Source organism: Electrona antarctica (genome assembly GCF_951216825.1).
Source record: "Electrona antarctica genome assembly, chromosome: 9".
In the NCBI taxonomy this organism is placed as follows: Eukaryota; Metazoa; Chordata; class Actinopteri; order Myctophiformes; family Myctophidae; genus Electrona; species Electrona antarctica.
In genome coordinates, this window is record NC_136790.1 from 25,315,130 (window position 1) to 25,342,700 (window position 27,571).

The 27,571-nt window shown below is 41.7% G+C and overlaps 2 protein-coding genes across 2 annotated transcripts; one reads left to right on the forward strand and one right to left on the reverse strand.

Annotated features, from left to right (window-relative positions):
• Positions 1-2,561: 2,561 nt before the first annotated feature.
• klf15 (Kruppel like factor 15) lies at positions 2,562-14,242 on the reverse strand. The gene is made up of 3 exons (XM_079509615.1): positions 14,091-14,242; positions 11,209-12,677; positions 2,562-4,761 (listed from the first exon to the last, which is right to left on the reverse strand). Exons 2-3 carry the CDS (start codon positions 12,429-12,431, stop codon positions 4,593-4,595), a joined length of 1,392 nt encoding a protein of 463 aa, XP_079365741.1. The 5' UTR covers positions 12,432-12,677; positions 14,091-14,242; the 3' UTR covers positions 2,562-4,592.
• Positions 14,243-16,017: 1,775 nt separating this feature from the next.
• Positions 16,018-27,535, forward strand: cfap100 (cilia and flagella associated protein 100). The gene is made up of 15 exons (XM_079510020.1): positions 16,018-16,103; positions 19,855-19,952; positions 20,215-20,327; positions 20,611-20,708; positions 21,129-21,193; positions 22,087-22,250; positions 23,038-23,118; positions 23,568-23,758; positions 23,905-23,998; positions 24,298-24,340; positions 24,464-24,618; positions 25,499-25,634; positions 25,773-25,975; positions 26,194-26,287; positions 26,502-27,535. The coding sequence occupies exons 2-15, from the start codon at positions 19,863-19,865 to the stop codon at positions 26,610-26,612; spliced, it is 1,638 nt and encodes a 545-aa protein (XP_079366146.1). The 5' UTR covers positions 16,018-16,103; positions 19,855-19,862; the 3' UTR covers positions 26,613-27,535.
• The last annotated feature ends 36 nt before the right edge of the window (positions 27,536-27,571 follow it).

Below are 27,571 nucleotides of genomic sequence, written 5' to 3' on the forward strand. Positions count from 1 at the left end.
TTTTGTTAATTTGGCCTTCTGGGGGGAGGGGGGGGGGGGGTCCCATGGATTCAAGGACAGTCATATTGAGACGGAGGTACAGTATGGGCATGGTCCAAATTGGTCCAAATTCCCTTGCAGAATAATGGACAGAAGAGCAACAGTTAATGTTTGATGCATATTGTCAGCAGTGTAATGTCAGACATTTTGATAGTGCTAAATGTTTCCACTGCCTCTGCCCTCATGACAGACACTACAGACTAACTGATTGCTTACAGAAATTGTACTTTAGCTCACAACTGAACTCTCCAAAAACAGTTAATCATGCTCAGCAATCTACTTTGTCCTGGCTCACTGAACTGAATACAAACATAAAACACCTCTTGCCATCGACATGTAACCTTGAGGCTGCCTGAACACCATAAAGCCAGTGGGAACACTGATAAGATATACTGCATGTGTACGTATAGTCTGTATATGACACTAGATGTTATGGAGTACGTTCAGACTCACAGTATGGGGTCACAGAAACCCGCAGGGTGAGCAGGGGACTCGAGCTACGTTTGTTCTCAAAGTAGTTGACACGTGGAGGAGCGATCAAGGCACTGCACTCTCCAAGTAGAATTAAAAATAATTTAATTCATTATCAGCAATCGTGCTTTTAACTTCTTGGTTTAACTTAAAGGGGCATTCCACTCATTTTCAACATTTTACTATGTGATTAATGTACCTTAGAGCTGTTGTGTGGAAATAATAAAAAAAAGTTCCCCCATTCTGTATTTCCTAGAACTAGAGGTCTGAAAAAAATCATTAACATGGTGAAACACATCTTGATGATGTCATCAAGATGTGTTTCACCATGTTAATGATTTTTTTCATAGTTTCGGTTCTAGGAAACACAAAATGGGGGGACTTTTTGATTATTTCCACACAACAGCTCTAAGGTACATTAATCACATAGTAAAATGTTGAAAATGGGTGGTTTTCCCCTTTAACCTCTTTTCAGGCTGTTTGAGCACACACTCTTCCAGAATATCACAGGTTGAGAAATAGTTTATTCCATTTGGGGAATGAACGTGAATGTGTTGCCGATATCAAAAAGAAAGAAGAAAGACATTGGTGAAATGTTGTGTGAGTTGGAAGACATTGGTTCTGAGAGTTACATCAGCCCTGTATGCACCAGGCCTCAATATTCCATGACCTAAACCAGGTGTGTAGGAGGTATGGCTTCATGTTTGTAAGTGGATGTCAAGGTAAATGCTACCACAGAGGGGGACGTCATATGGGACGGATTAGCTGTTGCTGCTGCTGCTGCCCAGCAAACCACCCCCCACCTCCCAATGATCACCACAAATAACTGCCCAAATTGATGTGCATGTGCACATACGCATGCACGTGTGCGCACGCACGCACGCGCACACACGCACGCATGCACGTGTGCGCACGCATGCACGCGCACGCACGCATGCACGCGCACGCACGCACGCACGCACGCACGCACGCACGCACGCACACACACACACACACACACACACACACACACACACACACACACACACACACACACACACACACACACACACACACTCTCTCTCTCTGTACCTCATTATCCAGGTACAAACTACAAACCACATCCCTCTTTGATTTCTATGCCATAGCCATTACTCAGTTAGGCTTAGTATTTTAAAGACACCCTGCTCCAGCGTCATAAAATCAGCTTGACATTCTCCTTATGTTCAATGAGTCAGCAACTTTTGCATATGGCACATTAGATGCAGTGATGATGACTGTTGCCTCCCTTGGATGTGTCAGCTGTGCTGCAAGCAGGGCGGCGCAGTCTAAATGGAAATTATGTAAATTGTAAGGCTGGAAATCTAAAATGATATCCATATGTATACTGTGTATTACTCACTAGCATGGCTTGTATGTTCAGAATATATGCAATATGTGCTCTGAAAGAGTCCATGTATCTTTATTCTCTACAGAATACTAGGAAATATGGGAGCTGGCTGGCTCATGAATAGATGTCTAGAAAGCAGCCCCTAGCTAATGAGTAAGTGTTACAGCCTGTTGGATTCACATGATGGCTAGTTCACATGCTTTCATAGCTAAACCGGAAGATAATTACCACACCACACAAGGGCTTGTATACTTGTATGCAAAGGTATGGAAATTGTACCTGTCTAAAATCAACTTTAAGATCATACGTGCTCACAGCGAGTTCATTGGAAGGGTAACGAACCTCAACAAATTTGCAGAAACGTTAGATACTTTATCCAGATGCCCAAGACTGATCTGCTTCAAATAGGGTGCAAACTGCTTTAACAAAAACATGGCAACTTGCTGTCACAAGTAAATTGTAAAACCTATTGTTCTTGGCTAAACTAACTTACTTGGTACGACTGACATTACCGCACTGCAGTTGTAATGAATCACATGTATTATGTTCCTCTCTGATGCAAATTAATTTGCCAAGGTTTCACACTCACAGCTTATGCATATCAGTAACAACAAGGTGGAGGAAATCCGATGACAAATTCATAAAACATGTACGCACACATTTCTTTTCACTTTTATTTGTAAATGCATCTTGGGTAGAACAAAGAAAAATATATAATATATTCATATGTACTGAAACGTTATGTACACAAAATCTTCACGACCATCGACTTTTAAGATATTGGTATCAGAATAGTCTTTTGTGTGTTCTTCAGCTATGTAGCTATGTACACTCATATTTACATACATTCATAGGATGTGATAAAACACCTGTGTTCAAACAAGCATTCAATAATTCAAAAATTGAATGAAAGGAATGATGTACAATATTGTGTACCCCTGCTTCTTGTCGATGAACATACATGTAATTTATGCATGGACGGTAATCTCACAACACTGCATATTCACAACAGGGCATGATATACATAGCAATGTTCAAGAGCAAACAGGATATTTAAAACAAAAAACAAAACAAGGAGAGAGACAACTTTGTCATGGCCTCACAAGGGGATACTGGGACTACATTTTCCAGAAGACCATTCTTCTGGATATTCAGCACCATACTTTGCGTTCACTCATGTGTCCTCAATGCTAATGTACTGTCAACAGAGGGCAGAAGGCTCATGGGTGTATTCCAGTAACAGGTTAACATAGTTGAGGCAGATCGTGTGTGACTTCATTAGCATAATAATAATAATAATAATTGGAAATTGAGACATTCAGTTTCATGGCCGTTTCATTATAAGGGGGTTGCATTGCATAGCAACTCTTGTGATTATGAAACTAGAAACCACTTTACAGTCACTTGATACTGCATCAAAAAATAAATCATTGATAAGTACATGATTTTCTTTTTACATGCATTTTGGCTCTCCGGTAAGGATTCTGTGATAGGATAAGGCCAGGAAAGTGATAATACGACCCAAAACATAAAAAATAAAATAAAAAATAACAAAACATAACACTGATCGGAAGGCCGGTTTAACAATCATTAATGTGCGCTTAAATTATAGTTTGTTTCAGTTTTGCATTTCTTGTGTTGCTCTATAAATCCCCCATCTCCTCCTTGTGTCAGTCTTAGCAGGTTTACAAAGTTGCTCAAACTCTAGAGTAGCTTAGAGAGTATAGCTCCCACTAGCTTATAATGACATTTTCTTACTTTGCTATGATATCAGTAGTTCATAATTATCCACATATTACAATAGTTATCTGCCTTTCAATTGTGCATCAAACTTTAGTTGAATGACAAAGGCATTTCTTGGCCCAAGTCCAAAAGAACAACATTCCATGTACTGTAGCTACCGGTATGTTCATTTGAAACAGAAACTCTGCTTGCGACTGATGTTGTGGGGCTCTATGATTGCAAGCCATGACCGGTAGAGAGTTATTGTCTGCCGCTGCAACGGACCAACGGTAGCCTACAGTACATAATTCTCTCTGCTGTTAGGACTGTTGTAATACTTCAAATGACTGTGGGACTTAAGGACTGGGCCTCTAACCTCACTGGGAGAAAGTCACAAGGCAGAACCAAACAGAGACAGAGCTTCAGCAGAAACCTCAGCCTGACTCCCTAATCATTGCATAAGATGAGGAATGTCCGAGACATTGGCAGCTTTCAAAAAGATAAAAGGCAGTTGTTTTTGTCCAGGTATAACACAGACGCAAGGCTATAACCAAAGCAATCACATAACTTGGATTGAATGAAAATAAGCTTATCTTATCTTATCTTATCTTCCACTGGCACAGAAGATAAAAAAAAAACAGAACTGAAAAACAAACACAAGGAGTACAACATACAAAAGCACCAACGGAAACAACAACCTTTAGCAACATTGAGAACAGAGATGTTGTGAACTCTTCTCTTTCTTTTGTACAATAAATTAGAATGTCACTTCTGAAAATGCATGGCGTGCTCATACATACATATTCATACTCCACCATTATCAAAACTTACAATGTCTCATACGCACGCACGCACGCACGCACGCACGCACGCACGCACGCACGCACGCACGCACGCACGCACGCACACACACACACACACACACACACACACACACACACACCGTGCTTCCCTTGGCCTATGTCAATGTGAGAGTGATCCCGGCAAGGGTTCAGTTCACAGCACGGACTGTCCGACTGCTTCGTGGAAATCGGTGTACTTTGATGTGTTTTGACAGGTGGTCACTGCGGGCAAACTTTTTCTCACACACGGGACACTGGTAGGGCTTGACCCCCGAGTGGGACCGCCGGTGTCGTGAAAGCTCATCTGACCGAGAGAACCTGGGGAACACACAGACAGAAAGAAGAGGACAAAACATTAATATCTGGCAATAACAAGAAATAGCAACACAAGGATATCACATCAATATTTAACAGGCATTTCTTTTGATGTACCGGTAGTTTTCATAGAGGTGGAAAGCACGGTCTAACATTGTCTTTCGGTCTACTAGTAAAATAAAATGAATTGGATGTGAAATAAACATTTATCTGTAGAGTAAACACATCATTTGTATTTCAGGTTAAGGATATCTTAAAGCTTTCATCGTGACACGTATCGCCTTTAGCGAGCCTGTTCAAAACCCTGCATACTGCAATCATATGCAAAACCTTGATCTCTCCACAGCTCTCACTCTGTTATTTTGTATTCAATGCTGGCAGCTCCCTGTTTCCCAAAGCATACACAATAGCTGAAGACAGGTTCTTTTCATGCCAAATGTTTACTGCTAAGCTCTCAGCCCCAATAGGCCTACTGTAGTTCCAGTGTTCATTCCGTAGACTAAAACTATACCGCACCATTTTTCACTGACGAAAACTAAATAAAAACTAAATAAAATCTAAGACTAAAATGTTAGTGAGGGACTATTAGAGAAGAGGTGCAGTAGAACTAAGACATGCCATTTTATGCTTGGTTGCGATTGGGTGTCCGGAAATATCCGATCTACAAGTACAAGTTCACAATGCCTCGCAACACAACGCATTGTGAGCTTATAGATCTGCAATTTCCAGCATGCAGCTAAGTAGCAGGCATTACAATGTCATCATTTAGTTTAGTCGACTAAATCAACTGTAGATTTAGTAAACTAAAACTAGACTAGACAAAAATATGACTAAAACTATAAATGGAATTTTATTCCAAAGACAATGACTAAAACTAAAAAAAAATGTGCTGTCAAAATTAACAATATTTACATTTTGATGTTGTGAGCAGGTAGATCTGCTAATTTCACCCCAAAATCGGGATGCAGGGCTTTAATGTGGTTAAAACACATTTATGATTTACATTGTTAAATTGTGATATTATCAAACATATCAGGCATGCTCAGGCTGTAATTCAGTCTGACCAGAAGCAGGGATAAAACATACCCCTTGCGAGATGCGAGAATATCAAAAGTAGAGCCACCGCAAGCTCCCCACCTTGCCCAGCAAATGGAAACCTGCTAACCTGTACGTCTAAAGCTCTTGAGCCAACAGCTCAATAGTTTCTTCCCAGGCAGCAACCTAGTGACATTGTCTGTGTTGTATACCCAGACTAGCTCTGTGGTTCAAAACTGACAAGGTGATGAAACGATGCAATCTTGTCTTGTAATTAAGCAGCAACAGAGCTGGGAGTAAAACCCGTTCCAATAGCTATCATCTGAAAATAAAACATGGCTTTTACGAGCCAATTGTTACGACCCAAAGAGATCAAAGCAATAGTTACGTATTTTAGGGATCACTTGTCGCTATAACACCAATTACTCAATAAATTGATAGCTACTTTCAATAAAGATATCCATGCTGACAGTAAAACTAAAAATAACTATCCAATCAACCACATACTTCCCGATACAAATTCAGAGCAAACAGATTTAAGGTAGAGTTTGCATAGTACATAGTTTGCATATTATGCACATTGCATAGTAACATCCTGAGTGTTAGTTTATCCATTTGTGTCTCCCTGAGAGTGTACATACCGTATTTGCACTCCTTAGTTTGCATTAACACTGATGGTTTTACTGTATGATGGTTTTACTGTATAGTGAAGTTGTGTTGTCTTTCAGTCTAAATAAATAAAAACTTTAAATACAACTTCAAATAAAACTTTCTTGGCAGAGTGTCTGATCAGTATATGGAGTGCAGGATATTACCCTTAGAGTATATATTAATATATACTCTAAGATATTACCGTGCCCAATTGAGAACTGGTGGGAGAACTTTACCGTGGGGTATAATAAGTAAAAGTCTGGAATTCTAAATGTAGGCCTACAATGTAATGTGAACATCACAGACACATTATGTAATGTTATTACACAGTTATAAGCTCATACTTGGCTCAGGTGGGGGAGCTGGAGTCACATTCCCACAAAAACAGCAGCCGCTGTGGGGATCATGTACGTCCAGTGCTGGAAAGTAACCTAGTACATTATTTACTTAAGTACTGTACTTCAGTGTAATTTTGAGGTATTTGTACTTTACTTGAGTAGGCCTATTTCCAATGTTCTTGGATGTCATGAGGCAAATATTGAACTTTTACTCCACTACAATTATTTGAAAACTTTAGTTAATAGTTACTTTGTAGATTTTAATTATTAATACAAAACACACTAATATATTTCGGCTATAAATAGCCAATCTACAACTCGGCCATTTTCAAAAGATTATTTATACATTTTGAGCTTGTGTAATGGGACATTCTGCACAATGACAACTTTTACTTTAGGTAGATGTTTCTCTTGGCTTCATGCCTTGTTCTACTCCGTGTGTGTGTGTGTGTGTGTGTGTGTGTGTGTGTGTGTGTGTGTGTGTGTGTGTGTGTGTGTGTGTGTGTGTGTGTGTGTGTGTGTGTGTGTGTGTGTGTGTGTGTGTGTGTGTGTGTGTGCGGCTATGCCCGTGTGCGTGTGTGTGTGTATGTGTGGGCGTGGGCCTACTACCCTCCTGAGATAATACCTGGCTTCATTCCTCCAGCCATCAGCCTGAAAGCATGGCATACAGTACAGCACAGCCTTCCCCTGCCCTTGGTGGTATTATATTGACAGCACACATCCATAGCAAATACCTATTAATTAGATTCTCGTGCACACGTGGCCAAAGGCAGAAATCAGGATAGGTCATGCATATGAGAGGCTGCATGTGTACTATATTGTTGCTGTCGGGCAGTAACCTTGCGCACAAGAGTGTTGCGTAAAAGTAGAGAAAATAGCCAATATAAGAGCTCACAACGGTTCACATTGAGACGAGAGCTTCTAGATCTGCTATTTTCGCTTGTGTGCCTGTGAGTTGTATTAATAGTAAACCAATAAAAGGTACATTAACACGTTTTGGACATACAAGGTTTCCACCCAACATCGACGATTGATATGCAGTGCAGCACTGTGCAATACTGTACAATACAGTGCTTACTGTATTGTAAGCACTTGCTGCCTCCAGCCTAAACCTTGAGAGATTTGTCTGTGTCCTTTCATGCAGCATGGCAGCCTGGACGTTCCTAGCTCACAGTCATGGTAACTATTCAACACTTAGCCTTTGTTCACTCCACTTCCTCACCGCTGCTCCCTTCATGTGATTGTGTGCAAAACTGAAACAGGCCTCTCTCTCTCTTTTCACTCAATCTGTCTCTCTCTTCCTTCTGTACTTCTTCCCCCTGTCTCAAATAGTCTCTGCACCTCGCTTCGTTCCGCAACTTCTCTCACAAATACACGCACGTACCGTACACATATATATATTGAAATTTTATTTCTTTAGAGGATAGCCCCTTGAGTTGTATCAACTCGTTTTAGAGGGGGTCCTCACATGCACACACACCCACACACACATACACAGTCTCTCTCTCTCTCTCTCTCTCTCTCTCTCTCTCACCCTCTCTTTGGGCCAAAATAAATTCTGCCGTTTGTATTCAGATAAGAGCACAACTACTGGACAACTACTGCACACATTTCACTGGCTCCCTCATGTATTAAAGACATGCTTGCACAGCATTAGAAATACACGGAAAGTGGCAGATTGCCAGATTGGTACCAAAGTCATTGCAAATGGACCGACACTGGGCTTTTAAAGGGATACTATTGATTCCCCACTACATGCCTGTAAAAGAAGACTATACATGATCAAATGGATTATCTAAACAGGCTCCTTTGAGACTGCAAGCTGTGCCTGGAAAAAGTCCTGATTTATGTAATGGTCTTGGACACATTTTAACGTGCTCATGCACAGGTATACAAACGCCTGGAAACATACGGGTGGACACATGCATACAGACGCCATGTCAGAACATACCAGTTATATCTAGTCAAGTGTGTGTCTATCTTATAGAAATCATTTCCCGGTCAAAGGCTTTCAGTTAAAGGTTACACTGTCACTCTCACTATCTGTGACCCCGTGTCCTCAGGTAACCAGCAAACCCAACGCTGGTTCTGAGTTTAACCTTTGGGCTAATGAACATTAACAAAGACAATATTGAATGCAACAACTATAGAGCACCGAAGTCCTGACGTCACTTTCAGTAGAGGGCACCAACACACAGGTTTATAGGTTTTTTATTTGTATTGAAATCTCCATAGGGCGATTTTATGTCGCTTCATATAAGAACTGTGTTTGAAAAATAAACCGATCCCCCCGGCCTTTTCACTCATATGGATATGAAGCATCGACTGAAGGTGGAAATGTACAAATATACCCAAAGAGTAACAAAATAAGCGTTAGAAACGAGCCAAACAACCCAGAGACTACATTTCCGGGTAGGCTGCTTCTGCCCGCAGCCCGTCGCACAACATAAACTGAACGTTAATTACGTTTATTTTTATTTTTATTTTATTGATATATAATGTATCGTGGTTAGTACGAGTCGAGTCACCACCAGCTGAGCTTACGTCAACGAGGAATCTCAGGAACGCAATATGTTGACAGCTGGGCGTGACGTATATGCTCAGCGACATTGCATTCATATGTAGTTTCAAGGCTTTTGCGGTCACATTAATTCCATTTTCTCTAGAAACATCATTAACGACGCACAGCCACTCCCCTGACAGAAACGCCGGGGTGGTCGGTTTATTTTTCAAACACAGTTCTTATATGAAGCGACATAAAATCGCCCTATGGAGATTTCAATACAAATAAAAAACCTATAAACCTGTGTGTTGGTGCCCTCTACTGAAAGTGACGTCAGACTTCGGTGCTCTATAGCTACAAATACATCCAATGGCTGTCTTTCTCTGTGACACACTGAGTTCCAAATTACCGATAGATCCAGCACCAAACTATTTGAGTTTTACAGACTGAGATACAGAAACACACATACTGTATGTATGCACACTTGCACGCACACTTGCACGCACACTTGCACGCACACATGCACGTACACACGCACGCACACACACAAACACACGTGCGCGTGCTGTACGGCTGCTGCCACAGCACAGCTGTCGAGTCACAACAGGAGGTGCCCAAGTTGTGCCCATGTGACTTGGCCCCCATGATGCTCCGTCCTAGATTTAGTTCACACCAGCAGAAAAATGACACCTCTGCTATTCTTGCATGCCACAAATCTCACCACCTGACAAACAGCATGATTCTCCAAGTGAACACGTTTATTTATTGTTTCAATTAACACTTTGGAGGCAGCTAGGCAGTAATTAAGAACACCTCGTCTCTAGAGCCCATTAAAACAAAAGAGATTCCAAATCTTCAGAGACAAATCAGTTCCTTTTCACCTTATCTGAAACTTTTATAGCTGTGTGTAGAGTCAGTAAACATTTGCCTCTTCGTTAACTTACTGATAGCAGGTATGTTAAAGAGTTGCTTTGCATCTTCCTCAGTCGTGTTATCTGCTCTGCTCTGAGGGGTGTGAATGTGAAACAGCGGAATGAGGGTGGGTTTCTGCATCTCTGCTCCAAGGCTGGTGCTAATTGATGAACCCCCCACCCAAAGTTCACATGTCAAAATCTCCACCAGACTTGTGGTTCCCAAGAGTAATGTGACATCACGTAGGGCAAACTAATATGTGACACTGAGCGGAGGTTAAGTCATGCACATTGGTGGGATGGCCTGTTGTTTAGGCTCGTTCTGACAAACTGTTATGTAACCAGTGGTAAATATGACTCAATCTCTGAAGTAGCCTACTAATCTATGAAGATAAGAAAAAATCATAAACAGATACAATTATGGCAGCTTTGTAATGCTGCAGTGATTATTTTTAGTTGCTACACATCCGTGTATTATGCTGTCACCCAGTGAACTGATTAGTTTGTGCTAAAATACACATTATTTCGGAAAATAACTAAGTACATTTACTAAGTACTGTACTTAAGTACAATTTTGAGGTATTTCTACTTTACTTGAGTAATTCCAATTTCCAATACTTGTACTTCTAGGTCACTCCATCCCAGAGACAAATATTGTAATTTTACTCCACTATATTTATTTGAAAACTTTAGTTACTAGTTACTTTGTACATTTGGATTATTATTACCGATCTACAAGCGATTATCGCGACACATTGTGAGCTTGTAGATTGGATATTTTCAAAAGATTTGTGGCATTTGAAATGGGACATTCTGTATAATGAGTACTTTTACTTTAAGTACAGTAAGTTTTGATACAAATCCTTTTGACTTTTACAAATCCTTTTGACTTTACTTACTATTTCTACTTTTGTATACTTTTACTCAAGTAAAAAAGTGAGTACTTTTTCCACCATTGGTGCTAATATACACATAAATTCATGGTTTCTGAGTGTACCAATGGAAGACTCACCTCCATCCACAGCCAGGCCAGTTGCAAGCAAAAGGCTTCTCTCCGGTGTGTCTCCTCAGGTGCGCCTTCAGGTGGCTGCTCTTGGTGTACATCTTGGTGCAGCCAGGAAAAGTGCATTTGTGCATTTTGATGAGGTCCGCCACCGGGTTCTTTTGGAACTTCTGACCTCCGACGAGAATCCCTGCTCCCTGGCCGACTAACCCGCCCACGAGCCCATGCGGCTTGGCAGCAATGGGCACTGGTGCAATACGTACAAATTTAGAAGAAAGGTTAAGGCTGGGGGACGCGACAATCTGGGGGACCAGGGCAAAAGTCTGGCCCTGGATGTTGACCAGCAGCTGTGCTATTTTAATGTCTGCGGCGGTGGCAGGCTGCGGGGTCTGGGCCACCGGGGTAAGAGGTGTCACTGTGGGCTCCTGCTTTATCTGAATAGGTTGGATCTGGAGGATGACCGGCATCCCACCACTCCCACCGCTATCACCACTCTCTGGCGACTGGGACTTGCTGGCCGATATCTTCTTGGCCCCGTCATGCATTGTGGCCCCTGTGTTGGATTTGTGTATTGGGGTGACAAGTGTGGTTTTGGTCTCGGTGATGGCAGTGTTGGCAGTGGGGACAGTTTGATCTGAATGGCTGGGCTCTGTCTCCAGCCTGGGCCCAGACGACGCATCCCTGCATAGGCCCAGGCCGGCGCCCTGCAGGCCCAGCACTTCCTCCAGCCCTGGCGCCTCCTGTTTCATGGTGACCACCTCCATGTTCTCCTCCAGGAACTCCTCGATTTCCTCCAGCGTCGGCTGGAAGGACGCTCCGAGTGGATCCTCCATTTCCACACTGGACCAGATGGGGAAGTCTAAATGTTCTTCTTTCATGGTCTCCTGGCCGGTGGGTGCGTCCCTCCTCGAGTCCCAGAGGAACGTGGGAAGTGGCGTGGAAGACGTCGCGCCAGTTCCAAAGTCCAAAGTGCGGCTCAGCAGGTAGTCCAGGACGCTGTCCTGGCTCTCCACACTGGAGTTGCTGCCATAACTGGAGCTGAGAACCTGCGAGTCTGGGCTTGAGCATGAGCGAGGGCTTGATGACTCGCTCAGGTCATCCTCAGAAAAGTGCGAGGGCATTACCTGATAGGACCCCGAGTCTGTTACCATGTTAGATAGATAGTAGGCTGGCGGGGAGCCACTGTACAGCAGAAAGGTCTCCTCCTCGCTCACAGGAAAATTGTCTACCATCCCTGGCCAGGGCCAAAAACGTGGTCTCTCTTGTCTCTAAATTACCAAATTTGTAATCTTTGTTAGTTCGTTGATGGGAGAACTATTCCTCCTGCTGCTGAGAAAGCAGGACCAGATGAACCCTGAGAGGGTTTGGCATCCAAGGTCGCGCTTCACTGTCAGGAAAGATAGCGAGACACCTGTTGTTCTCCCTCAGGATGGAAATGTAAGCGGGAGCAGAATTCAAGGTCTCCAGGCAGGATATGTCTAAACAAGAGTAAACAAAGATAGAGAAGGTGTCTGATAATATATTCTTCTTGTGCCCCCCCCAACTACAAAAAGCCACCATAAATACATCAAATGCTGATATGAAATCTCTATACATTGGCTCTAAAATTGTGCATTGTCATTCTCAAGTTCAAGTTGAATGAGGTTGACTTTAAAGTGAACACCATATCACACTCCATTGGGCCTATACTGTCAGTCACAACCAAATGTAAAAATAATTACAAGACAATTGACACAGTACTTGTGCTTATAGCCTATACTGCACATGACATGTGGTCACCTTATTACTGTATGGTAGCATATATGATCTTCATTGTAAAACTTGTCATAAAAGCCTATTAGGCACATGTTGTTGAGCATTAATGACAAATAATACAACAATAATATCACAAGCTTGCAGCAGCTATAAATGACAAAATGAAAACAGGATGTAAAGTCATTTCCCCCCATTTCGCAATTAACATGCTCATAAATCAGAATTCATAATAGGTTATTTCCATGTGCTAGGGAGCATCGGTCAGGGTCGTCCCCCTTCCAGGGGCCCCTAGCCTGAGTGACCGGCAGTAACCCGCCTAAGAAACTGTCAACATTATAAACACAATACACCGCGTGGGGCAGCCATGAGCAATATGGTGGTGCACTCACTCCTAACGGGCTCCACTCCACTGCATAAATCACCTGCATGCTCAGTGTTTAGGACACTTACAAAACAGTAAATCACTGCAAATTACTGTATTTCACCTGGAGTGGGAAAACACTTAGGTTCAGCATGCGGCTCGTGCATCATTTGTGAGTTTGTGCATTCGTTAATTTTTTGGTAACAATTTATTTGTATTAATTAATATGCTATTATTGCAAATCAATGCGTTTACGGGATTACATGGCCTGTTTATCTCCCCCCAAAAAAACGAGTTTATGCATTCATGTCCAAAAAAAGGCATTTCACTGCATAATCGCATAGGCTATAACTAATCAAAGTAGGCTAAAATCTTACGATCGTATTGACAAGGCAACCTACAAGTCTAAAAAATGCATCATATATCAAAAAAAGAAAACCCCCATTCATTTCCCTAAAATGTTCATTCATTTCATTTAAAGAGTATAATTGCAGCAGGTGTTCGCAAACTTATGACTGCATGCTGCTGCCCTAAGGCTGTGGCTATGCTTATATGTAACGAGGCAAAGGGTCCAGCCAAGCCCCTTGGACATATAGGACGCGTGAGTAAGCGCGGCTCACAACGTAAACATGTTTTCGTCCAAGCTGCGCTGCATGCTGCAGCATATGGCAGAAGAGGGGAAACGCGCGCGCACACACACACACACACCCAACATTAAATTCACACACATAGAAACACAAATCTTGCAAAAATATATATACATCTCCGAACTCACCTTGCCCCGACAGTAAAATAGAATCCCAAATGCAACACCGCGTGTTAGTTTATCCTTTGCATACGACGGTGTAATGAATTACTAATGCATGATTTGCCCTTGAGACTCGCCATGCAGCAGCGTTCAGACTGAGGAGCAGCGAGGCGGTGGAGTTGTACTATATTACCATCACATGACTGCTGGCGTGTGCGCTGCTACACAGGAGTGAAAATAAAGAGGCTGGTTCTGAAGGCTCGTCCCTGCTTCGTCGCGCAATTGGTCGGCGGCTCTCGGAGGAAGGTCCTAGGGTCCGTCAATCAGGATTGCGTGGGTCAACATGTGGAGAGAGAGATGCTTGGTGGTGAAGCGGAGGAGAGAGAGAGAGAGCGAGAGAGAGAGCTACGTTTTCCTCTACTTCCTTATCTCATCTTTCTCTGGGAGGGAAGGAAGCTTACACTGTTCCAGCAAGACCCACTCCCAGACAATGTTTACACATGGCGATTCAAAAGCAAATGAAAAGTTGTTGGATGAAAGAAATATGAGATTCCGTAAATAGTCATAGCTTGTCTTTCACACACTTTAATTTCCTATATGTAAGAAGAATAAAGCAGCAGCGGATCAATCATTGTGGTTATTTGTTAGGCTACTACTTATTATTACTTTATAATAAATGTTGGCAGCAGTTAATCTTGTTTCATGCTGCCTAGGCCTAATTACTTGTTTGTGTGTGTGTGTGTGTGTGTGTGTGTGTGTGTGTGTGTGTGTGTGTGTGTGTGTGTGTGTGTGTGTGTGCGTGCGTGCGTGCGTGCGTGCGCGTGCATGTTGATGAGCAATGTAACAAGGCAATTTATAACCCTGATGCAGTAAGGCCTACATGGGTTACTATAGGTCAATGTCACTCAGTAATGGTTCCACGAGTGCTACGTAACTTAACAACAACAACAATACTACTCCAGTGACGAGAGAGGAACTCACTCTACTCTACAGGAAGGAATGCAGGCAAACCAGTGCAGTCTGGCACCGATTGATAGGAAGTGTTGAAAAAATGTTTCAGAGATTCTTTAAACTCATGGATGTTAGATTTGCTACTCCCGAGAGAGAAAGGTTTATTCAGAGAAAGGTGGCTGCATGTAAGCGTATATGCACATTTGGCTGGGAAGTGGCAGACTTTTTTCAACACAACCGCAACCAACACCCCATGTACTAAATTCTGCAATCTGTCTGCAATCTCTCTCAGTTTCTAAATTTCTCCACGGCTATACTCTATTCCAGTGGTTTTCAACACTTTTCATATCAAGGCCCATTATTTATTCCATTTGAGCCACGGACCACCATTTGAGCAGCCAAAGGTCGGTCAAAATAATAATTCTTCTACATTCTCTAATTGTCTGACTTGAGAGCGTAAAATTAAACCAAATTGGTTTCATTTTACACTCTCAAGAGTTGAAGATCTAATAAGAGTCCATTTGGTTACCAACTCCATCATTTAGCTGGGGACCACCTGGAACCCCCTCAAGGACCACTGGTTGAAAACCACTGCTCTATTCTCATATGATTAATTTACAGCTCTCTGGGCCCTCAATGGTTCCAGTGAAGTATAAAGTAAAGGAGTTGACCAGGGCCTATATAGAGCACACGACAACAGTAACTAGAAGCTAATAGCCTACCAGACTATAGTGTTGGGTGACAGACCGTACAGAACAGCATGTATGTCTGATCCAACTTGACCTAGTAATCCACACATCAAACAGCTGCATGGTTGCCAAAGCCATGAGTTGTCCCTGCGGCAGGACTGCTCGGCCTGCAGATTACACTGTACGATGGTCTGAGTGAGATGGATGCAGTAAGCATCAGTAAATTGTGGATTAAGCGCTTGCCTTTGCCCTACTTCTATTGCTCTGTCTCTGTGTCTCCAAGGACAAGCAGAGGCTGTTATTTGGAGCTGGAGGATGTGGAAATAGAGTTAGAATCACCTCTCTAGAGAGAGATGACAGCCACCAAGGAGACCTATTGACAAAGCCATCTGTAAATGAAGTAAGTAAGTAAGTAAATTTTATTTATATAGCACCTGCACCTTCACAGAGAGGACTCACAAAGTGCTTTACATGCAATAAAATACAAAAACAAAGCAGATAAAAAAATGCTGTACAATTCATCTCAGATAAATGACAATACAAGCATGAAGAGTCAATAAATATAGGAAAAATCAGAAAATTCAGGTTGAACCATTCACAAATGCTTGTTCAAAGAGGAACGTTTTAAGGCTGTTTTTAAAAATGTCCAGAGGGTGCAAGTCTCAGGGCTAGTGGAAGAGCATTCCAAAGTCTGGCCGCTACAGCCTGAAATGCTTTGTCACCTTTGTTTTTTAATTTCGTGGAGAGTGGGTCTAACAGGCCCTGTTCTGCAGACCTAAGGGCCCTTCTGGGCACATAACATGGCACAAGGTCAGTCAGATAATCCGGGGCCCGACCATGCATAGCTCTAAAAGTGAGCACCAGTACCTTAAACGGGACCCTGAAATTCACAGGAAGCCAGTGCAGGGAGGCCAGGATTGGAGTGATGTGAGGGGGTCTGCGGGCTAATTAGTGTCAATTTGGGGGTCCTTGACATGAAAAAGTTTGGGAAACACTGTCCTAGAGTGCAGAACAGTTCCTTCAGCTCACAATTATGTGTTGCATGGTGTTATGAGCTTGTAGATCTCATATGCTGCAACTACAATACAAACTCACAACGCAATGCACCACATTGTGAGCAGGAGGAACTACTCTACATAGACCTGCTGTTTAGGTCTATTCTATTTTATTTTATATGTAAGTGAAAGTACCTAGGTTTGTCTGTGTCTGTTTTATGAACTAGATGTTCAGGCCATCTAGATTTAGCGCTGATCAGAGTACTATATGTCAGACAAAGATTCATAGCCAATAGCAAATCCTGATGTTATAGTTTTGTCAACTTTTGTGACAGTCGTTGGCCAATCAAATCCGTCCGCGTGTTAGATTTGTGATGCCTGTCCACCCACAAAATCCAAGTTCAATATATGGTATTTAACCAATGAAAAATCTTAACAAGAGCTTGTGACTAAATAATAACTAATTGCATCCATTGGAACACCAAATCCAAATCCTGTCAGTCAAATTCATACTCAGGGTTTTGCGGCGCAGTGTGCACTACTAGTATGAGACAATACAGAAGTCTTTATGTGACATATTTATGAAGTAATTTACACATTATCAAGTTTTAAAAAAGTATCTCTGACAGTGTGGCCAAATAATTCCAATGATGTTATGATGGAGAGGATATAAAAATCTGCTCCTAGTTGAAGGACATATATGTGACATAAAGTGTGTGAAGTGAAGTTATTAGTACCCAGTGTACCCACTATAAAAGTGAGAGAACCACTCAGTTTTAGTATTCAGAAGTTTGATTCTCCAGAACAGTTCACCCAATCATATAGACAATGGAGTACCTAGACATGTCATCTGGTGTCCAAAAGCCACTTCACTGACAAATCAAGTACAAATCTCATTGACTACCCAGAAAATAAAGAACTCTATCAGAAATCAAACCGCTACCATATAATATCTCACTAGAGTCTAAAAATCAAAAGGACCTTTCTATGGAGCCAGAAAATCAATCCTTCATCATTATCTGTGGAGCTGTTTCATAATTCATATTAGACAACTTCAGAACGCTGTTCTTTGGCCTTTGGAAGAATTGTTTATTTTCAGACCACATTTATTGTCGATTCTTGTGGTGTCCTTGTTGTGTAGAATGAATGAATACCAAAATGCTCTCACCAAAACACAGTCGCCCCGGGCGCAAATCCGGCGGCCTTGGAACGGTCTCTACCTGGTAGTTTTTTCCCCAGTGTAAATCAGGAGTTTTTGTAACAAACACATACAGTATAGCACCTTCCACCTGCAGAGGTTCCCAACCACTGGTACTAGTACCACTGGTGGTACTTGAGCCCCCCTCTGGTGGTACTCAGAGGAGTGAGTTGCCCAAAAAAGGAGAAAAAAGTGGAATGAAATATTTATATTACTACAGGTAGTTCTTCTGACCAATTGGTTGAAATAGGCTCTCCAGCCATGCTGAAATGAGCATGACAGGCAGCACACCTAGCCGTTAATAGATGATTTGATCTGTGTTTTTTCATTGATATGAAAAATGGGCATTATTTTGTATTCTATTTTACACTTTGCGTTACACTGAATGACATTTTATAGGGTAGGCTACATCCATATTAACTAGAGTGGTGCCCGTGATGGGACTTGGAACGATGCAAGTTGGAAATGAATGCCCCACCCAGTTATTATGTCTGTGTCCCTTTTATGCCCATATATGGAGTTCTTTATCAGGCATGCCCATATGTGGAGTATATGCAGATGTCAGAACATCATTGTGATGTCAGAACAGGCTAGGCCAGCTGCATATATGGAGATCTAGGGGTGATCAGGTGTGATCAATTGGTTAATTTGGGCCCTGTACCGCTCTAGTACAATATAATTATTGGATTATTCTCAAAAATAAATAATGTTATGAGTATGACATAGGTGACTTTTTAGGGTGTTTTAATTGTTTTACTTTCCTAATAAACAATGATATGGTTACTCGGTAGGCTACCTATATTACTGTAGGCTAGGATTGTAACTTCTCTGTTGTAGCTATGGCTTCAAATTTCATGAACATGATGGGAGTGGGGTCAGAGCGCAACAAGTGGCAGACTGAAATTAAGTGACATGTCGAAGATATGTTTCACGTTCTACAAAAGGTTTTAGATGGTTATTTCTTGTGCTGATTGCCATGCCATTCATTATTGTTTAGGGCTGTAGGCTATTGAATGTTTACTTCAACACGACACTATAGTTTGGCGCCATCCTCTGGTAAGAACGTGTTACTGTTTAGCCATACGTTACCACGACAACAGAACACAAACTCACGACAGAGACAAGTTACAACGTGTTTGACCAATAGGCTAATATCAATACTGCAACTCTAATTCTGCAACGTTTTACTCAAGGTAGGTGTATTTATTTTTAATAGCATTAATTTCGGAAATTAACTAATTAACAGCAGCTTACTTTACTGCTGTTTTTGGCCATCATAAATGTCACAGCAGCCTAAAATTGTACTCCTGAGCAAAACAATATAGCTATAGCTACTAGTTAGTTATTTCCAAAATGCCAGTTTACATCCTACACCTACAGGCTTTCATTAATGACAGGCTCTCCTGTGCCATTACCTTAGGCAATCTTACTACAGTCTTGCTTAAAGGTCAAATTTGAGAAGCTCATTAGCATCCAACACTAACTTTTAATGGGTCTACTACTCTATCCATCCATCCTACAGAGATGTTGCCACCATTGTCAGCAGCGTCACCTTCCAGTGAGTCCATGGTATTTAAAATCATGCTAGATAATATCACTAAGGATCAGTGTGGTTGCAAATAATGTGTATGGTCTCTATATTCTTATTTGACAGATGCAGCCGAGATGCAGTCAGGTAGCCTGGTTGCTTCAAATACAGGCCTTGTTATTGAATCACCTAAAACAGGTAGGGTGAACCAATGGAGTTAGAGAGAGAGAGACAGAGACGGAGAGAGACACAGACAGACAGACAGACAGACAGACAGACAGACAGACAGACAGACAGACAGACAGACAGACAGACAGACTTTTGTTGCACTTTCTTCCTTAATTCCATCGTGAGTGTGGTGTGTGTGTGTGTGTGTGTGTGTGTGTGTGTGTGTGTGTGTGTGTGTGTGTGTGTGTGTGTGTGTGTGTAGACTCGAGAATGATGAAGATAAGACAGAGCCCCTTCAAAGTGCCAGAGGACAACAGCATTTTTCTGCTCAGGATGAAGGAAAAGGAGAATAAAAAAGAGGTGTGCACCGTGCACGCACGCATGCGTGTGCGTGCGTGCGTGTGTGTGTGTGTGTCTGTGTGTGTGAGAGTGAGAGAAATGTCATACTCCAAAACATTGTCATTATCATTATCTTCACATGGCTGCCATTTAGCTCTTATATCATATTCAGGCATTGAATATAATTGAAAATGGTCAATTGGATGACAGTTGTGGGCAGACCTCTGTGAACATGAGTTGTTCACAGAGTGCCGCCTACAGTATTCCCTCCTATGTGTTCCAGGAGATGCGTCAGTACCTGGCTCTGCCTGTCCATGAGAGACAGACATTCACTGGACGTACGAAGACAAAGCAGAGAGAACTGATGGAACAGTTGGACGAAGAGGAGAGAGAGAAGTAAGGGCTGGACTTCATGTCATGTCTGAGATACATTTTTGGAAATCTCTATGGGAATAATGAATGGAGGGAATTTGAGGGGAACTACAAAATGGCCACTAATGTCAACTGTGTCCGGTCATAAATGAATACTTCAGTGTTTTGTTAAATTGGTATGTAAATAAATGTACTAATGTAGACAACAAAATTGTATATTACGACTTCAGGCTATGCTCCTGTCATCACAATATGATTTCATTGAAAGACAATGAAGGATAAATATTGAATTATATTGCCAATGTAGAGAGAAGATGGACAAATTGGACCGTATGAAGGAAAAGACCGTCCGACCTCACAGCTTACCTGGCAAGCAGGCCTTGAAGATGGCCATGATTAAACAAGGTGCGTTGGTGCAGAGGTCAACATTGTAGTCTACAAATAATCAAACTATATGTACGGCCATATTAAGAGCCTTCCAAGACTTAAATTGTAATTATTTGTCAATATAATTATGTTAGCATGATGCTACTCCGAGTCCTAACATCTGTCATACAGTAGATCTATACTGTCTGGGATACATATATCTCAACCCCATCCTTCATCTTATCCAAACCGTGGTTCTTTTCCCAACCATGGTTGAGTTTCCCTGCTCAGGAAATGTGCTGTAGAAATAAAGTTTGATTTGAAATTATAACTATTAACTATATTAGTCAAGGTTGGTTGTCCACTGCGACTTATGTTGATATTTTACTACTGAGTTTCCACTTACTGTATTTGCTCACTGTCTCACACTAACATAACTCTGATGAGAATTCTCCTCAGAAAATATAGAGAAAGAGAGCATACAGGACTTTATCACCAAAAAACGGGAGAAGTTTCTGCAGGAGGTAAGTAAGAGTCTCAAAGATCTTCAGAATTCTGTATGTCAAATCAATGTATATAAATTAAATGTAATTATGTATCTGGATAACTTATGTATCGGGATAAGAAAGTATGCATTTTGTGCACCAGCAGTCATTGTTTGGTGGCTCAGTGGTTAGCACTGTTGAATCACAGCAAGAAGGTCTTGGAATGGACCCCAACTGGGGCCTTTCTGTGTGGAATTTGCATGTTCTCCCTGCTATGTTTACACAGTTTCTTCCTGCACCAAAAATACGTGCACATTAGAGACATTCTCCTGCCAGCGACCTTGACCGAGGTACTGACCTTAAAGCTGGAACTCAACTGGTCTCTGGACACTGCTCAGTGATTGCGCACTGCTCCTAAATTTCTCCACAGGGATCAATAAAGTATTGCCTGGTCGAAATCTTCATGGCTGAATCCTTTTGTTATTTTCTTAAAGGAGGTAAATTGGGGTTTTTTATTAACAGAAAATCTATCTACGTTGACAAGTTTAACCACTTGGCCATAAATGCTGAGTGTAAAAATAAAAGGAACAACTTATCTATCCATGAATGAAATAGGCTACACTGACCAGGTAGATGAAAGCAATTGTCCTGTGTTGATCTTTAGCTAATAAATGCACTCTGTCGGGCATCAGTGAAAGAATATAATATAGAATATAAAATTCTATATATTCTTTTGATCAAATTATGATCCTGCTTTTCATTCATACAATATTCTGAATATTATATGAATGGAAACCAGGACTGGTATACAAATCCATCCGAGTGCAGTTGCACCCTCTGCACCCCCTAGCTTCACCCACTGCTTAGAATGACATCTAATCCTACTCTAACTGTCCTCACCTCAGTTTCTCTGCTTTCCTCCCACCTTTCAGTACTCGCTGTTGGTGAAGCGATCAGAGATGAAAAAACTGGAGGATGCCACTGTGGCAGAAGAAAGGAGGCTGAAACGTGCCGAACAGCAACTTGAGCGCGATGCCCTATTGTTTGAGGAGTTTCTCAAGGAGAACAACAAGAACTCTGTGGAGGCCGTGAAAACGTAAGCTGGATTCTTACATAATACCGTATCAGTCCTGTTTTGACATTGATTAATGCTGCTAATGCTACCCAGCCTGGGTAGGAGGGTTCGAACCAGGGACCGATGCATAAGCGCCACATTCTTTCCTGTTGAGCTATGTAAGACATTTGGGAAGCAAGTTGTTTCCATTTTGGTTTTATGCAATAGCTAGATACTGGATCACACAGTGATTTAGTAACACAGACCAGGCTTTCCTCCGTGGTGGAAAGCCTGGTGACGTGAGGTTATCCAGGAGTCTAAAGTGGCACTAGTAGCCACACCTGGAATCTGTTTGGCAAGCTCACGTGCAACCCATTATCCAAAACTATGATTGGCTATCTGCCCAGTCAGACGTGGGACTTTGTTTGAACTGGTTGACAAGATCAATAAGAACAAAAAAATAGTATATGTCACAATAATGGTACTGTGATATTTATATGATCTAATATACAGGTCAAACAGAGTCTATCAAGGTTCTTGAGGATGTAAAATAGCGGATGGTTGGTTATTATAAGCTGCCAGAAAACCAGAATATGTTCTGTGTGCACTGACCTAAAATACATTTGGTAAAATACATTATGAAGCTTAACCCTAAACTAATGTTAACTGCAACATAATGTGAAAAGTAGTCCTAGCATGTAAATTACTATCTCATTAATAGGTAGAGGCTTCTTATCATATTGTGTATGCTGACTGTCCTAAACGTGTAGGGAAACGTAAGCACTTGTCTGGGTACAAAATCTGTTGTGCTGAATTTGCCTTTGTACAGTGCTGAGCAGGAGACCCAAACCAAACTGCAGAGGATCGCTGAGATCAAAAGATTGACAGCTGAAATGGTGACCATTAAAAGGTGTGAGATGTTGTCATACTACATTGTGATGTCACAAAGTGTGTGTGTCCTGTATTATTGTTGCATAGGCCTAATAAGTGAAAATATAAAAGTAAAAACCTCATTAGTTGCATTTTTGTGTACAGTGTTTTACAATGTCCATTCATTCATGTTGGGCAGCAGTGGCTCAGGAGGCAGAATGGAATCGGAAGGTTCCTGGTTCAGTCCCCAGCTCCTCTTGGCTTATGTCCTTAAGCCATACACTTACTGTAACTGCTTCTGGTGAACAGATTGCTCACCTTGCATTGTTGCCTCCCCCTTCAGTGTGAGGCAACCATGCCATGCATGATGGTGCTATATAGGCACCATTAACCAGTTATGTTAGTTCGTGTGGGGAAAAGTGCCACGTAGCACACTCGGGTGAATGGACTTTAAATTATTTTTGCATTGATCAAAATCTGACCATGCAGTGAGATCTCCAAGAATGAGGAAATCATGAAGGACTACAGCATGTACAAAGACTTCCTGTTCAAGCTGTCCCCTACGGAGTGGCAAGAAGCCCAGAGGGCCATCCTTGCTGCTAAGGCCCTGCTCTCTGACAAAGATGCTCATGACAAGGAGAAAGATCACCATGCTGAGATCAAGCCAGGCCACAAGCGTGGTATGTTCTTTATGTAATTCATCACAGCCAAGTGGATCATCAAATGATAATAAACATGGATTGTTATGAGTAACATACAATAGAATTGTTTGTCATAATTATGATCAGAATAACAACACAAACAAATATACATTATACACACTCAGGTGTGATCAGCATGGGTCGAGAGTTGCCACCAATAAGAGAATGCAGATCATCTTCTGGACATAGCACCAAGTCCTCAGCCAACAGCCGCACACCGTAAGGAATTATACTGAACTTGGTTTTCTCATTGGAGATTTTTAACCACGTGACTTGCTATACTAGTATACTGTATAGCAAAAAGAACCCCGAATGGCTTAAAAGGACGTCCCTACTTTTGGGCATGTCATTAAAGGAAAAAAAAGAAGTAAAACTATTTGGCTAACTATTTTTGAGCGAGGCTAAATTTATTATATATCATTTTAAAAACGCATGGAAAAAAATGGACATGATTCCAGACCTACCGTAATGATCACTATAGAGCTACAAACGTTAACTGTGTTTTAATGTCGTTTCAGTACCCCCTTTTCAAAACTGGACAGCGACAGCCCAGAATATGAGGTCAGTCAGTCCCCAAGAATTGGTCATATAATTCACACAGGTAGTATCAGCGTTGAGTGTTTGTGTGTGTACAGTTTCTTTATACCTGCTGTGTGTGTGGTGGTGATGTGACGCCCTCTGCAGGACGAGCCACAGCTGTACTTCTCAGAGCCCCAGCAGCTGCTGGGCCTGTTGACAGAGCTGGAGGAGCAGAACCTCTCTCTGATTCAAAACTCCACGGAGACAGAGGAGGCACTGGAGGAGCTACGGCACGCAATGGAGAACAGCAAGAGGAAGATGTAAGGCCGGGGCTCAACGGTCATTTAAGGCAGTGGTTCCCAAACTTTTTCATGTCAAGGACATTCAACTAGACCCGCGGACCCCCATTAGAAAAGATATGCCAAGGACCCCCATGAAAGAATATTTTTACGGCTCTAGCAATGATTCTCAATCCATTTAATTTCAAGGACCCTCAGTTTGACACGCATTAGTCTACGGACCCCCATTTAATGGCATTTCTATCTCTGGGACCCCCAATTTATATTGCAAAATCTATGTTAATTTAACTTTGAAACCAAACGGACCTGTTAGGGTCCGTTTGGTTCCATTTGTACACTCTCAGAGTTACAGACCCATGAGGGTCCATTTGGTTCCAAACTATCATTTAGCTGGGTACTCCCTGGAACTCCCTCAAGGACCCCTGGGGGTCCCCGGACCCCACTTTGGGAACCACTGATTTAAGGCTGTGGAAATGTTTTGTCCCAGGCAGGGACCCCATACAAGTTTTGTTTTGTTAAAAGTTTTCCCAAAAATATAAAGTGATTTAAAAAAATATATATCGGCTGTTCTCAAACAGACGATGTCTGCCTTTAGTTAGACATCTTTGATTAACTCAATTTGCTGGCTTGTATGCTGCACGTTTACCACTTAAGCCCTATACTATACTTGTACAAAAACAACAGATCTACATGATCACTATACGTCACATTGTGAGCTTGTAGATCTCCCTTTGCTATTGAAAGTATGAAATTATTGAATGGTGTTTTTTTGTAACATGAAATAAAATAAAATGTTGAGCTTTTCATCAGGTTGGGAAACACTGGACTTAAGAGAAGAGCTCTACTCCTTTCTTTCTCTTCGGTCCATCTTCATCAGTTGTTGTTTTTCTCATTCCCCTAGGGAACGAGATGCAGCACAGCTGTCATCTCAGATTGAGACCATGACCGAGACTATCGCCAGAGAGAAGAAGAGAGCTGCTGAGCTGGATTTGAAGGTCCGCCTCTTCAGCTTTGGCAAAGTCAAGACCGAGGACCAGGTAACGATGCATTCTGTCCCCATTTGAAATGGACAGAGTTCACATACATTTTAGAAGGTCCCTCTCTTCAAAATATTAAAAAAAGATAGATTCTCACTCCCTCCGTCCATTTTCTGTTCATTGTCCACTCTTCATCAGGACAGCATGTTGGATGCACTTGGCCGCAAAGTGGAGGAAGTGTACCGCAGCTGCGTGGGTGACAAGAAGGCCAACCTCAGCACCGTGCAGATGCTGGCTCACATCGAGAACCGTGTGTCCACTCTGCTGGAGAACATCGAGAGCATCCCCGCAGACACTCTAGAGAAAGTGGAGAAGATCAAGGAGAAGGAGAGGAGGATCAGGTATACAATGGTGCCCAATGCCCATCTGGCCAATGCTGGAATGTTGACTGATTCCAAGACATGTGATCTTCTAGGTCCTCTATACTGGAATACACAGGTTAAATAATAGCTAGTTCCTCCAAAACTGCCAGGATTTTTAACAAATATGCACCTGTAGAAAGTTGGTCACCAAAACTCACCATCCAGTTTGAAACCCGTTTCTCCTGCTTCTATTGCAGGCAGAGAGAGGAGAAGCAGCAGCAGCAGAAACAGAAACAGGAGGAGAGACTAAAGAAGTCTCTGGAGAGAGCTCAAGCGGTTGTCAAGAAAAAGGTAAGCGTTTCTCATAATTAATAAAGAATACTGTAAGATACACTAAATTCTGATTTGTCATCATATACAGGAAATAATCGAGCAGTATTTACTCTAGAAGATATACTGTAGTGTAGTCAACATTGCAATCTGGGAACCCATCTGCAAAACAAAGGGAAAAGAGCGCCATTATAAAGTAAAATAAATATATATAAGTTCTACCTTTTCATTTCAGAGTGGAAGAAAGCTGATGCCCAGATCTAAGCCTGTTGCCCGTAAGGTCAAACTCAACAATGTTAAGGACATCTCAGACCAAGAGGAGATCCAGGCCTACTTCTTCACCTAAAATAATGTATAACTGTCCCAGCAAGCACGGTCAGGACCTGGACGAATTGGTGACATCGCGATTGGGGCCAGATCAAGTCAAACCAAGACTAGTCAGACCTGTCCCAGAATATCACCTGATTTCAACCAACATAAATTCTGCCCACTAAGACGGACGTCCCTGGATGAATCAGAGTCCGATTGTGGCCAGATCAATTTAAGTCATATCATAACTAGTCTGATCTGTCCGAGATTAAGCGATATTATTTAAACTGGTGAAGACGTCCTGGAAATGACGTAAAGATCATCCCCATATGGGCTGTGATCTGGCCTAGTCCTGAACGTCACCGGAGGACGTTATCATGACGTAATTTGGCTTGCAGGGGTGTGTAGTGTGGTGTATGTTATTTAATCTTAAACCACAAATCCATAGATTAATAGGAAGTGTGATATGGATGGCACAAGAAGTTCTGACCGTTTGAGCAATTGCACATTTATTGATTTATTTTGCATTAGTAATAGTCAAGATCAAATGTTTAGATTTGTGATTGTCTAGGCACCAAGGCATAAGATTAAGGTAGACTGGAACAATCTAACAAGGAAATGTGAATTACTATTTCAAAGGGCTATCACAAACATTTGTTTAACATACAATATGTTAAATGATATATTTTACACAGATTAGTCCAATATGAATTGGCATGCCATGTAAATGTATTTTTTACTTTCTTTCATATAATTGTATTATTTACCATACTTTAATGTATTCATCACTTAAACCCCAGAAACCATATTATGGGGAAAATAACAGATCTTACATGTAAGTTTGGAGATTGGCTATTTTCAGCTGAGATATTTAATGTAGAGCGAAAACAGAAAGGTCACCAGTATAGAGCCATTCCTCACAACGTATGGGGTTTAAAGTGGTTAAACTTATTGAAAAGGCCTCATCCTTGACCCACTGTAAAGTAGTTTATAATA